Raw genomic sequence first — 15,459 nt, forward strand, 5'->3', positions numbered from 1 at the left:
AGTCCATAACTCAACTATCACAGGAGTTCTAATATCGAGAAGTGAATAAGAGCCTTAACTCACACTCAGAGTTTTAAGAGTGGAATAACTTCAACCTCATATACATAATACTTACATCTAATTCATGCCAAAAGAGAGGAAGAATACCTTTATATACACTACTTTTTAGCATATAGAAGACTTGAGGAATGGGAGCTTAACTACTTTAAGAGTCTTAACATTTAGAAGTGAGCACGAATTATGAATCATGAATCATGTTTAGAGCTCATGAATAGAGTTACCCCAAGCTTCATACACATATCATTTTCACTTAAATCTAAGACATGCCCAAAAGAAAGAAAAGATAGGCTTTACATACTTATACCAAAATATGCCAAAAGAAGGAAATGTTAGCTTTACATACCTCGTACGGGTTACTCTGAAAACGTTCGCCTCGTCGTCTCTTGAATCTATTTAACATGAAAGCAATCCGAGCATCAACAATCCTCGACTTTACAGCATGTTAAGTTACATACGAGTATTCATAAAACTCATCTTCTCAACTAGTCCTTTAGCTAGTTAAGGCGTTAACAAAAATTGGGCAGCATCTCCCCTATAATGTTCCCTATCCGAATTTCCAATTATACTCCCTATAGATAAAGACAACCAACAAAAATAACCTGCAGCATATATATATATACAATTTACATCAATCTTATACTACATAAACTCCAAATGACTCTCTCGAAACCACGATACCAAAATAAGGTTTCTAGTTTCCGTTTTGCAAAACCTTTAACCATATGAAGCGGGGGTTATGTGTCGGAAACCAGCATCTCCCCCACCTCTTTTGGAACACATTTAGGACCTTCAACACACACCACACAATCATCATCCGGCTCCAAATAGACAATGCCTTACTTCGACTACAATTTAACTACGACGACCTCAATTTAGATTATTTCTTTCGCTGAGCCTCTCCACGACTTTTTTATACTTCCATCAGTATAAAAGGTACATAATACCCTCCATAAAAACCCCATAAAGTCCAAATTTATAGGGGAAACCTTACCTTATCCAAAATTGAACAAAACTAGCCAAAATTGTGCCTCGGAAACCTCTTTAGCATGCTGGAAGTTGCGTGGACTATTTGCTGTCCATTTTGGCTTCACCAAGCATGATTTTATACCTCTAATACCTCCATATAATTATGGTATATGCTGGATAATTAATTTATGAAACGAAACCGGGACTTACCTATTTTTTCTCCAAGCCGTCCTCTTTTTCTCTCTAGACTTAGGGTTTTGTTTCTAAGCTTTGCTGAAGTTTTTTTTGGACAAGGAACTGAATTAAGAGTCATGTAATACATATGTATACATTGTCTTATGAGATGACACATGGAAGACCCCTAGGGGTGACACGTGGCATCCCCTTAGCATGCCATCTTATCCGAACTTCCAACCCAAAGCTGCCACGTGGCAGCATGGGGTCCACCCCAAGTAGGTGAGTCACCTACATGCTTCAAGTAGGTGCATCACCTGCTTGCTTCAAGTAGGTGCGTCGTCTCCTTATCTCTCTTCTGTAGTTTCGTAATCTCGTCTCACTTTAATAGCCTATGTGTTCCTTTCTACTTAAGCTCGACGTGTACTCAAGTAGCTTAGTATGCAAAATATCCCAATTAATAGCTTTCACAAGTACGTCGAGTCCTATGAATCACTACTTAGCCTCCAACTTCTTTCGTATTCTTGTAACCCTATTTCCAATCTTCTCTCTTATGGAGTATCTCCTTCTCCTTTCCTAAGGATTATTTGATAGCGTTATAGATTATCCGACTCACATAACGACTTCTAAGAAACTTAAGAGCCTTCCCAAAAACTTAAAAAACTTAAGAAGCATTCCAAGGTACCAAAATACGGGGTGTAACAATTTTTCTTCATTAATCCATGAAAGTGTCTAATCATGTTGGTTAGCTAAAATAACACACAAATATTCTTAAAATGGGCTAAACTATAGGACTTCATTCTCAAACTCTACTATGAACATGAGTTATTTTGGTTATTGGGTGAATAAATGCACCCAAGTTCATCACCCCCTATTTATAGTTTTGTTCATCCTAGAACAACCTCCCAGTCCTAGGCATGCAATATAGGACACCATGTATAATACAATCCTACCAAACCACATTGATTTCACAAATATTTTACTTCACACAAAATATTTAAATTTATTCAAGCTACTGACTATCTGAATACAACCCAACCTCAAGAGTTGACTTAGTGATGAAGGAAACTCATATGAATTGCTAAATAAAAACTCATACAGAATTATCACTCTTTCACTAAACATGTGCCCTCACCAAGAAAGAATTACCCATATACTCTCATAGTTTCATTAAATGCCAATAACAATGGGTATTAATGAAATTCACTAACTCTCTCAAATGAAATCACACGTTACTTCGAATAAACCATAGGCTTTCCCTTAGTGTAATATGCAACTCATTTAAAGTAGCAAATAGGTAGGAATCAGTTAGGTCTTCTTTGGGTTGTAATGTAGGATAGGGGATGCGTAGGTAATATATTGGACATAAATGGTGACTGAGTTCCCAAGCACTTTAATACACTACATCTATTCATTCCATGCAAGTTCTTCTCAACCTCATTCTTACCACTTTATTGAAGTTAACCTCTTTCTTTTTGAGCAATGATTACCACTAGGGAGTTTCTTTTTAGTTTTATTTATCTTTTGTTTTCCTCTCAACCACATCATCATTGGCTTTATGTTCACACACAGAGTACTTTTCTTACATAACTAACATTTTTTTATTTTTTTATTTTTTTAATCCCTAATTTATGATTTCCTCTATCATGCACCAATGGCTTTGCATTTAGTAGCGCAAGGTTGTGACTCCTCATTTATTAACTTATTTCTTTCCTAAAGATCTTGAGCCTTTTTTGATCAACATTACATTGTAAGAAAAATAGGGAATATGCTTCAAACAGGGCTACCAAAGAATCAAGTCAAAGGCTCAAAAGGGCTAACTATACCTTTGCATCATGGTGGTTTTCACGAATGGTATTTTTAAACTGAGGCTACCAAAAAAATGCCTAGATCCTTTTCCAAAACTCTCAACTTCCTTTGTTTTTGCTGCACAAACACACTGCGTAAGTTTTTATAATCAAGAGCAACAGGGATTACACAAACAATCTTACACATATGGCATATGATCAATTTAAGAATGACAGTTCCTTTGAGATTTCAACTTAACATTCACAAAAATTCAAAATTAAGCCTACATAGTCAAAGTCTAACAAAAGAGCTGTAGGTGTCTAAATTTAGTCAGTTCCATTGGATTACATGCTTTTCACCCTATTCATTAGCTACTTATGTAATACTGTGGTCTAGTAAAACACCTTACATACACATTACCAAAAAGATGACAAAGATAGTATTTTCTTATATACGGTTCAAGGGGACTATTATGTCGTGAAAGCTAAAAGAAAATATAATTTTAACAAAAGAACTCAAATAGTTCAAACCAGATAGCAATATGTACAGAAGTAAACACTCAATCCCCCACCCCACACTTAAAAAATTCACATTGCCCCCAGTGTCACAAAATATAAACAACCAAAATAAGTGAGGTAGGAGACTGCCTTGTCTACTCATCCATCTCTCCTGCATTAGTTGGATCCTCAATAGCAAAGGGTGGAAACTCCTCTCCCTTGAAATCTGACTCGACATCAGAATTAACCCTCCTCTTGTCCTCCTCAGCAGGGACATCATCATAAGTGGGCTCATACAAATTGGGTCCTATGACTAGTACAACTTTAGCATGCTCATTTAGTGGGTACTAGTTTTCCACCTCACGTAGTTCTTCTATGATCAATGGGCAGCCGCCTGTATGGTGTCAGAGCATCTGTAGGCCAAACATATGGGCCATGATCATCTCATCCCTTTTTTCGCTCTATAGAGGTGAGGACGGCCCAAAAGTAGTGTATGGCCCTTAATCTTTATGAGATCAAAGGCCTCTGAAGTGAGAGCAGCCATATAATCATAGGTCTTCTTAGGTACCCTAGCTCTGTGGCATTGCTGAGTGATCAAGCCTCCAAAGGCATAGCCCCTGCCCTGATGCACTCTAGACTTTTAAATAGTGTACTTGATAACTGCACCCATATTAATATCAATACACTTTATAAGGGCGTACACCAGGCAGACCCTGTCCCTAGTGACTTCAGTATAGTGTAGACCAGGGATGAGGATATGCATAACAATCTTCACCCAAGCTCGAGCTTCTACTCCACGCACTATGATATAGTAGGTACAGGTATCCGATAGGAAGTTTGCAAAGAATTCCCTTACTATGTGCAAGTTGTATGGCAGCGGGTCGGCGAACAGAAAGATCAAGCTGATCTCCATCAATCTTTGCATTATTTGGGGAAATTCTTTGGCCAAGCTTTTATTATCAAATGGTATATCCAAGATGTACCGGGATTCTGCATGTTTCGTATACCAATTCTTACCCGCTTGATGTAATATTTTTAACCCAAACTTATGAGTCTGTCCTTGTTGTATAGTGGGGGTACGTGATATGGACAGTACAAATCAATCCCTCTTTTGTCTTCCAATGGCTGGTTCATTACCTTGCCTACGGTTGGATGACATGGTGGCCCGCACTTAACCCAAAATAAACATGTAAGCGACGTCACATATTTCCTTAAACACAAGTCCTATTAAACTAAATAACAACCTCACAATTAAACTTTATCGGAGAATGCAGATTACATGAAAGTACTCAAACTTCCCTTATTTGAATAATTTAGGCATACATGAATTCTGACACTGTCAGATACAATTAACTCAATTAGGGTGTACCATCTACGTTACTAAGTTCAAGGCCCACACCTATTTCATGTTACATAATTTCCCAAATTAGGTAGTGTACTACTCAAGAATTCACATGACTATTCAATAAAGTACAATCCCCATTTGATTCCCCTTAAATTCAACCATACCTTCAACCTAAAATTTTTGCAATATAAGCTGACCACACATAAACTAAATAATTTGACAACCATATCATAATTTGGCATGCATGCCACTCAAAAATTCACAACACATGATGATTAACACACAACTTCGTCCATTTCTTATAATATCAAACTAGGGTTTTAGTTCAAGAATTTCACCCCATAAGTTTTTTCACAATTACTCAAGTTCATATCAAAATTTTCAAACCCACAACAATTAGAATCCAACAACAAAAAAATAATTAACAATATGAAGACAAACTCAAAGACCATGAGCTTACCCCTATGAAATTCATCTACTCACACCATAAAAATAGTGCAAGCACACATACGTTGTTGCGTTGAAGAAGAAAAGTTAGAAGAAACTTGCTTGAATCTCAAAGGGCGTCACAGATTTGCTAGAGAAGAAGAAAAATTTGAGAGTGGGGGAATTAGGATCAGCTAAACGGGATAAAAACCAAGGGTTTATGGGGAAATTTGGGGGTTGAATGGGTATGGGGTTGGGTTAATATAAGTAAAATAGGTAAAACCCCATCTTTTAATGAAACCTGCCTGATACTTCTTGAAAGTCAGTGATATGTAGATGTCGTATACCCTTCAATATGGTGCGCTTAATATTTAAGGAAATTAAAATTGCATAAGAATTCAACCAGTTCCATGTAGCACACTTGACTTAGGTGACAATTTTATCAAATGTTTGCGAAAACATACCTAGATAATAATGAGCATGGAGGGACTAGGCCCGCGATACAGACCTATCACAGAATCTGCTGTTTAGTTATCGTTCACATCATTTTTTTATTTTTATTTTTCATGTACAAATTATACTAGCCTAATTATACAATAAAACAAAATAAAAGTTCAACAAACTTTCAAAGTTAATGTATAACCTACAAATGACAATTCTTACACCGCCTCACAGGTTTCCTCCTGCGCAGCGCCTAATTTCTTATCACAACACTTGTTAGCTCTAGCTTTACTCATTTTCAAGATCTATCTCCTCATCCTCACAATTCACATCATTTCCAAAGAAGTGCTTAACTCGTTGTCCGTTCACCACAAACGTGGTTGATTTGGTGCGATCCAATAATTCCATGGCTCCATGTAATGACATGCTCACCACCTCAAAAGGCCCACTCTATTTAGAAATTAGCATACCTAGAAAGAGATGCATGTGAGAGTTAAAGAGTAATACCTTCTACCCCAGCTCAAATGTGCGAGCAATAATGTTCTTATCATGCCATGTCTTTGTCTTCTCCTTCTATAGTTTAGCATTCTTATAAACGTGGAGCCTAAATTCTTCCAGTTCATAAAGATGATACATGTACCTCCTTCCTACTAACTCCGGGTATAAGTTTAGATTTTTAATATCCCAATAAGCTTGGTTCTCCAAACACCATATTGTACGGTGAAGTGCCAATGAGTGTCTTATATGCCATCTAGTAGGCCCAGAACACTTTATCTAGATTGATGGACCAGTCTTTCCTAGTAGCATTCACAGTCTTATAAAGTATTTTCTTCACCTCGTAATTCAATACATTGACCTGTTCACTAGTTTGGGGGTGATATGTTGTGTCCACCTTGTGCCTACAACAAACTTAGCCAATAGATTCTTTATCATTTAATTAATGAAATGCTTACCTCCATCACTAATGATGGCCCTTGGAGTGCCAAACCTTGTGAATAAAGGCGATGTCTTCAACCCATTTAGAAACATAGTCTACTGCCACTAATATGTATTGATTTTCATATGATGATGGGAAGGGACCCATGAAGTCCATGCCCCACACATCAAAGATTTATACCTCCAAAATGTTGTTTAATAATAGTTCATGTCTCTTTAATATTATGCCCATCCTTTGGCATTGGCCGCAGTTCTCAAAAAAATCTACAGAATTTGTAAATAAAGTAGGCCAAAAGAAACCATATTACAGTATCTTGTGAGCTGTGCATTCTCCTTTATAGTGTCCTCCATAAGGAGAGGAATGGCAACTCAGTAGAACTTGGTGCACCTCAGATTCAGGTACGCATTTCCTAATCATTGGATTAGCCCCCTATTTGAACAAATAAGGTTCATCTCATACATAGAACTTTGCCTCTTACGTCAATGTCTTGTTTTGCTAGAAGATTGCATATGGGGGGAACACTCCACTTACTATGTAATTTACAATATCAGTATACCATGGTAGTTCAATGAATTCCAACTCTAATAGCTACTCATCTGGGAATTCTTCTTTTTTAGCATATGTTCACTCACCTGTGATGAATCCTCTAATCTAGATAGATGATATGTTGTTTGATTTTCGCATCTTTTTCTATCCTTGAGCTCTATATCAAATTCTTGTAACAAAAGGATCCATAGTTTTAACCTAGGCTTGGCATCTTTTTTGTTGAACAAGTACCTAAGAGCTGTACGTACCAGGTAAGAGCGAAATTTGTCAAAAACATAGACAAAAGCAAGTATCTCCTTCTTTGTGATAGTGTAATTTTCTTGAGCAGAATCAAGAGTCTTACTAGCATGGTAGATAGAGTGAAAGATCTTCTCCCTACTTTGTCCTAGCATAGCTCTTATTGCTATATTGCTAGCGTCACACAATAGCTTAAAGGGTGACTCCCAATCAAGAGCTATTAGGATTGCGGCTTCTATCACCCTCATCTTTAGGAGCTCAAATGCATGTAAGCACTTAAAATTAAACACAAATTTTACGTCTTTCTATAGAAAGCTGCACATGGGTCTGGCAATCTTTGAAAAATCTTTGATGAACTACCGATAAAACCCAGTATGCCCTAGGAAATTGCGAATACCCTTAACTAAGATTGGAGGTTGTAGCTTTTTGATCACTTTGATTTTGGCTCTATTTACCTCTAGTCCCTCTTTGGATACTTTATGAACTAATACATACCCCTCTTCTAATAGCAAATGCCATTTTTCCCAATTTAGGACATGATTTGTTTCCTTGTAGCTTGCTAGCACCTTATCTAAATTTTCAGAAAAAAATCAAAAGACTACTCAAAGATTGAGAAGTCATCCATAAATATTTCTAAAACATGTTCCACTATATCATGGAAGATAGTCATCATGCATCTTTGGAAAGTGGCAGGAGCACTACATAGCCCTAATGGCATAAACTTGAATACATAAGTCCTATAAAGGCATGTAAACATATTATTTTCCTAGACCTCTGATGCAATGGTCATCTGGTTATAGCCTAAGTATCCATTAAGGAAGCAATAGTACTCTTGTTATGCTAATCTATCTAGCCATAAGCCCCAAAAATTTGAAAAGTCCTAAATCGAGGAATAAAGGATAAAATTCAGAGAAGTATAGAAAACTGTCACTAGGTGATGACCACAGAAGGTCATCATAGGCCGTGGTCTGCACCACACCTCGTGGTGAGCCCCTGTGGTAGAGGTTCTAAAATCCAACCCTGCAGGGAAGGGACCATTGTGAGGGACCAAGAACCGTGGTGAGCATCATGTACCATAGTGCCCTCTATGGTGAACCCTTCCCTAAAGTCTCAGAAAACTTTCAAAGGAAAGGACCAAGAGACCACCACGGGCTGTGGACCTCTTCATGGATCCTGGTGTGTTCCTTGGTGGTCAATTCTGTAGGCCCTCCTGGAGGTCATGCAGCATAGCTACATTTCACGGGGCTGTGATGCCCTCCACAGAATATGACGATCTCTGTAGAGAAAGTTCAGAGACTTTCATACAAACCTAAAAAATCATTTTCCAAGACATTCACCATGGGACACCACCACAGGACATAGTGAGCACTACGGACCATGATGGGTCTCCATGAAGGTGAGCCTTGATAGTTTTGAAAGGAGTAGTGTAGTCTTTTCTCTCTTTTTAATACCAAAGTATGGTTATTTTTGGGACTAAGTTGAATCGATCTAAAGGAGCCTAAGCCTTACCAAACACATTTCCCTCACTTACATTCTAAGAACTCAAAACCCTAACCTTCCAAATGCTCTCAAGGTCTTCTTCTTCACCAAAAAACTAGGGTTTTATTCGAAGAGGTTCAAGCTTCCATTCTCGAGATTGCATTGGGATTTGACCCCCAAGGTATGTGAGTCTCATTAATAGGTTCTTTCATCCATAGAGTCCAATTATTTTCACAACCTAATAGTTTATTTTAAATGGTGAAATTCTTTGGATTTTTGTAGCATGATTCAAAATGCATAGATTATTATTTATTTGAAGTTTATTTATCAATATTGGATTATATTGACTCTTAATTTCATGAAATAGTTTATTTATCAAAGGTTTTTATATGAAGACATGAAGAGGAGTTTTAAAGTGTATTTGTGGATTGTTTTAAGATGTTTTAAAAGATGCATTCCTTTACTCTCATTCATTCTAGCATTGATTTAAATGAGTAGAAAATTGATTGATTTGAACCAACCTAGTTTCACTATGTTTCAATGAAGATTGAATTGAGAGCTTTGATTCCAATTTTTTTTAAAGAAAGCAAATGTTTATGATAAAAAAAGTCTTATGAAATGAAAGAACGATTGAATGATAATGAAAGGACTTCTTAGCCAAAGAATGAATTCTATGTGATGAGGACAATTTTCATTTATTTGAATCAAAAAAAGGTTTTTAATGAGCTATTCTACCAAATGATATTTTGATGATTTAAAGGTATGTAACTGATTATGTTCTTATTGTATGAACTATTCCATGGGATTGACTTAGCAACGAATGGGACATTGAGGTGGGATTCGGTAAGAGAATCCTAGCAGAAACCCCTTGTCTTATTAACTATGTGCCAACATAGGAGCCCTTGTAGGCTTAGTCTAGTGTATCCAAAAATAGCCCTTAAAATTAAAGTTAAAGAAATGAATGAGGTTGACAAAGTTCTACCCAACAAGTATTCTCCCCGTGCCAATGTAGGGGGTTATGTTGGATTCCATGTAATAGCTCGCATGGTATCAAATATCGGTTATGATCATCTTCCCACAAAAATAAATGTTTCCAGTATTATTTTCATGATTGGTTATGTATGCATTGCACTATGTTTCATTCTACATTAATGCTCTAATATTTCTTAAATGTTGATGTATTCCTACATACTTAGTACATTCAAAGTACTAATGCGTACTCTTTTGCCTACATGATATCACCATGTAGGGACCGTCGTTGCTCCACATTCAACTCTGAGTGGCTAGTTTGATTGTTGATGGCTACATATTTTGTGAGTTCCCATGTTTCAAGAAAAAATATCCTATTTATTTTGTAGCTCATGTTATGTAAAGACTTTTGAATTCCTTTTCGATACTTTTTCCATTTATTATGAGGGTGATTGACACGACCCAACTCCATAGGCTATGACGGATGCCCGAATTGGGCACTTGCATATATTCCTTCTATTTGTAAGTAAATATGTCCCCTATTTAAGTTATAGCACATCAACAGGTAGGATAACATATAAGCCGACGAGGATTATCATAGGCACCATGGTACATACATATATATATAACCCATAAACAACCCACATATATGTCGACAGACCTCTAAGAGTAAGAATAATAACATAAGGCAGGACAAGGCCCCCGCTGTACCTGTGAACAAATAAATATATACATCGAGGGTTAATACCAAAACTAGGATCTGGCATAATGGAGCACTTCTAAACTACTGAGTGGAACTCCTATGCTGACAGATCCCCAAAGTGTATATATGTATCTATAGGCAGGAACGCAGCCCCCCCAAGAAAGGGGGGTCAGTACGACATATATAATAAGTATGTAAAGCATAGACATCATAAGGAAATTACAGTTGGCGTAGGGATGCAGGGGGAAAGTATAACATTTCACCATTTACCGTACTCGCATCGTATAAAAGAAAGTCATATATATTACCATTACGTACTGTGCCCGGCCCGTTAGGGGACTCATTGTACCATCTACATCATTCTATCATCATAAGAACATATATATTATTAGAGCTATGGAACGTACAACCCAATCCATGTATATAGTAAGTACATGTTGAGGAACGTACAGCCTAATCCGCACATCATATAATAATGCCGAGGATCGACGGCCCGATCCACATATCATATAGTAATATTGAGGAACATTCGGTCCAATCCATGTATCATATAGTAATGCCGAGGAACGTTCGGTCTGATCCACATATCATATAGTAATGCCGAGGAACATTCAGTCTGATCCACATATCATATAGTAATGCCGAGGAATGTTCGGTCTGATCCACATTATCATATTATTTCATTGCATAAATATACCATACCCGACCTTTATCGGACTTGGTGTCATCACATTATCATATACCGTACCCAGCCCTTTATGGGACTTGGTGTTATCATATTATCATATACCGTATCCAGCCCTTTATGGGACTCAGTGTCATAATCATCATATACCATACCCGGCCCTTTATGGGACTCGGTGTCATAATCATCATATGTTGTACCCGTCCCTTTATGGGAATCAGTGAAAGATGTATTACAATATACACGAATAAAGTAGTGAGTAACCATATACAATCTAAATCATTATGAGAGACTCGACAATGTAAGAAGATTAAGCTATTGTCCGAGGACCAGAATAGTAGTGTAACCATCTCGAGTTCCTTCTAAATGCCATTGAGGCCTATATCACTTAGGACCTAGGGGACCCTAGACATGTACTAAAGTAATACTAACAGTTCATAGAATCAGGGATACTCGTCGTCACATAGTCCTTAGGACTAGGAGCTTGTGCATTAATTACTTCTCAACATATGGAGTTCAAGGAAAGTAGTTCAACTTACTACAAGACTTTGACATTCATAAGTGAATAAGAGATATGGATTACATTTAGGAATTAAAAGTGGAGTTACCGCAGAGCTCGTATCACATTTTACTTACAATTAGGACATGCCAATAGAAGTGAAAGAATAAGCTTTACCTAGTCTCTACTTTTCCTCAAGGAGTCATCATTGCATATATCGTACCTGTCCTGTCCCGTCATGAGTTTGGTATCATAACCTTATTATTGCTTTACCTTACCATCATAGCACAACACTTATGTCAAAGACATATCAAGAGAAAATAAGGGTAGCTCTACGTACTTATGTCAAAACATGCCAACAGAAAGGAGATAACTTTACATACTTACTACTCTCCATCATATAGAAGCCTTGAGAGGCAATAACTCAACTCGTATAGGAATTCTACCTTCGAGAAGTGAATAATACTTATGAGTTATACTTGGGGTTATATGAATGGAATTATCCCCACATTTTGTATATCAATCACTTAAGGCTAAGACCTGCCAAAAGAAAGCTTCACATACCTTTTTCGGGATTAATTGTAACCCAGCTCGCCTTGTTATCTCCTTGACCTTTTTAACATGAAAGTAATACTAAGATTAATAACCTTTCATTTTCCAATTTCCAACTCTACACCCAAGTAGTAATAGGAACCATTTCCTTATCCATTTCCCTCGACTAGCTTATTACTAGGTCTGAATTTATCGAAAATCGGACAACATCTCCTCTATAACATGACCTATACAACTTATGATCATAGCAGACATATTACCAAAAACAACCAGTGGTTATATATATAATCAAATCAACTCAACATTACTCAATACAATTCCATCCAATAGCTCAAAACTACGATACCAAAATAGAGTTTTTAGCCTTTATTTCATAAAACCTTTAACAATATGAAATGGAGGGTCGTGTGGATTCAACCAGAAGTAATCAAACCCATTTTAGAACACCTTCCATCCCTGCAACACGCCATCCAACCATCTGCAACTGCAACACCACAATCATCACACAATACTCGACTTCGATTTAACACTAGCGACTTCAATTTAGTTTGTTTCTAACTTCAATCATACTTATGCAATTTTTCCACTTATAGCCTCATTTAAGATAGTTAATATACCCCATAAAAATATCATAAACTTCAATTTGAAAGGGAAAGCCTTACCTTGTCCGAAACTCGCAAAAACTTGCCCCGAAAGCTCTTCTAGCGCGACTGAAACTTTGTGGTTGATTGTTGTCCCTTTGGGGATGATCCAAACCATAAATTTACATTACTAAAACCTTCATAACTTTTTTTATAACCCATATAATTAATTCACAAAATGGAATCGGAGAACTTACCTTTTTCTCCTCCTAAAACCATAACTCTTTCTTCTCTCTACCTTAAGTTTCTCTTCTCTCCTTTTCTCTAGAATTTTCTTGACTTTTGGAGATAAGAATGAAACTTATAGGATAAAGATGACCATAAAAGTCAAAAATTATATATATATATATATATATATATATATAGGCCACTTTAGGAGGTGACACATGTCAAGCCCCAAGTGGTGATATGTGTCAAGCCCTCATAGGGCCAACACACCCCTTTCTTCTAATCATAGGCTGACATGTGGCATGTCGAGGGGTCCACCACCCTTGATCCAGCTTCTTCCATATAGTAGTCTCTTATGTTGCCATGTGGTACTCTCTCATGCTGCCATGTGGCACTCTCTCATGCTGCCATATGGCACTCTCTTTTCCCCCTCGTGGGTTCTTAATTTCATCTTACTTTACAAACCTATGTAATCGTTGCTACGTAAGCTTGGTATGTACTCCAGTAGCTTAAGTATGTAAGATTTCCAAGTTGGTAGCTTACGTAAATAAGTTGTATCCTATGACTCATTATTCGGTCTCCAACTTTTTCAGATTCTTATAACTCTATTTCCAATCTTCTCTACTATGGGGTATCGCATTCTCCCTTCCTTAGAGTTGTTTGGTATCATTATAGATTATGTGGCTCACATGGTAACTTCTAAGAAGCTCAATATCTTTAAGAAGCTCTAAGAAACTTAAGAAGCTTAAGTAACTTAGGAACCTTCCAAGGTACAAAACTATAGGGAGTAACATCCTTCCCCCATTTAGAACATTCATCCTCGAATGTTAAACAAAACCTTCTTGAAAATCTTACACAGACTATAGGGAAAATTCATCTCTATTGCAATAACACATACTTCCATCAACTTAAGAGTTTCAGAAGTTGGAATTACCTATAGACATAGGGAATAGGTACGAATATTTGTGTTTCACTTCCTCTTCATCTTCCCAGGTAATTTCTTCGCAATTCTAATTTCTCCATAATACCTTGATAGAAGCTACATCCTTAGTCCGCAATCTTCTAATCTGCCAATCTAGGATGGCAATAGGTTGATCTTTATAGGATAACTCCTTTGTGAAATGGATATCATCTACGAGATATACTCGGGATGGATCAACGCATTTGCGAAGCATTGATACATGAAAGACTGGATATACTGCTTCCAGATACGTTGGTAAGTCTAGCTCATAGGAAACCTTACCTATTCTGTGAAGGATCTGGTAAGGGACAATATATCTCGGTCCCAACTTACCTTTATTGCCAAACCTCATTACTCCTTTCATGGGCAACACCTTTACGAACACCCAGACACTTACTTGAAATTCCAAAGGTTGATGTCTATTGTCTACATATACCTTCTGTTGACTTTGGGCAGCTAATAATCTCTGCTGAGTAAGTTTTACCTTCTCCACAGCCCGTTGGACCATATTTGGGCCTATTAGTCGTATTTTGCCAACATCAGACTAACCAATGGCGACCTACACTTTCTGTCATACAAAGTCTTACACGAGGCCATCCAGAGACTAGAATGATAGTTAATATCATAAGTAATCTTGACAGGTAGTAGGTAATTATCCGAGCTACCTTTGGATTCAACTGTATAAGACCACAACATATCTTCTAGAGTTTAGCTAGTAAGCTTAGTCTATCCATTGGTCTAAGGGCAGAATAGTGTACAAAGACCTATTTGTGTTCCCAATCTCTTTGTAGGCTGATCTTTATTAGTTAACTATAACTCGGGCTCCTTCGTCCGAGACAATAGTTGTGGGAACTCCGTAAAGTCCCACCATTCTCTTGATCTACAATTTCACACACTCTCAGCTGAATAGGTAGTCCTTGAGCGAAGGAACACAGGATGATATTGTTAATCTGTGGATGATATTCCATATACCATCATCCGTTCATGGAGTACAAAATGAGTCTTATAGCTAAGGTCATGTTGTGGAATCTTAGACCTCGTGTATAACTTCTTTCCTTCTTTAGACGATATCAACTAGTACTCTTACCTTTTAGGTTTTGCTTTTTGCCCATCAGAGTTGGCTCCCGAGTGGTGCTGTCCTTCACACGATAACCTTCATAGCCATTCTGTGCTCTTTCTATCATTACGAGTATAGTGTTGCAGAACTTTGGCATACTAGTGCACCATTTGTTAGAAACCAGCTACTCCTGCTCGTTTTGCTTAAGCCCTTTTACAACTTCCTTAACCCTACTTATAACACTCTAGGTACATAATTTCGTGTTGTTGCTTCATCGTTAGTTCAGATTCTTCCATGGTCCTTTTCCTCAGATTTGGCTCCAATTTTT

At 37.3% G+C, this 15,459-nt stretch overlaps 1 protein-coding gene across 1 annotated transcript; it reads right to left on the reverse strand.

The window, feature by feature from the left end:
* Positions 1-12,731: 12,731 nt before the first annotated feature.
* Positions 12,732-15,258, reverse strand: LOC129892745 (uncharacterized). Its single transcript, XM_055968308.1, has 4 exons — positions 15,162-15,258; positions 14,408-14,590; positions 14,142-14,311; positions 12,732-12,788 (listed from the first exon to the last, which is right to left on the reverse strand). Exons 1-4 carry the CDS (start codon positions 15,256-15,258, stop codon positions 12,732-12,734), a joined length of 507 nt encoding a protein of 168 aa, XP_055824283.1.
* Positions 15,259-15,459: the final 201 nt, after the last annotated feature.

Source organism: Solanum dulcamara, chromosome 1 (assembly GCF_947179165.1).
Source record: "Solanum dulcamara chromosome 1, daSolDulc1.2, whole genome shotgun sequence".
In the NCBI taxonomy this organism is placed as follows: Eukaryota; Viridiplantae; Streptophyta; class Magnoliopsida; order Solanales; family Solanaceae; genus Solanum; species Solanum dulcamara.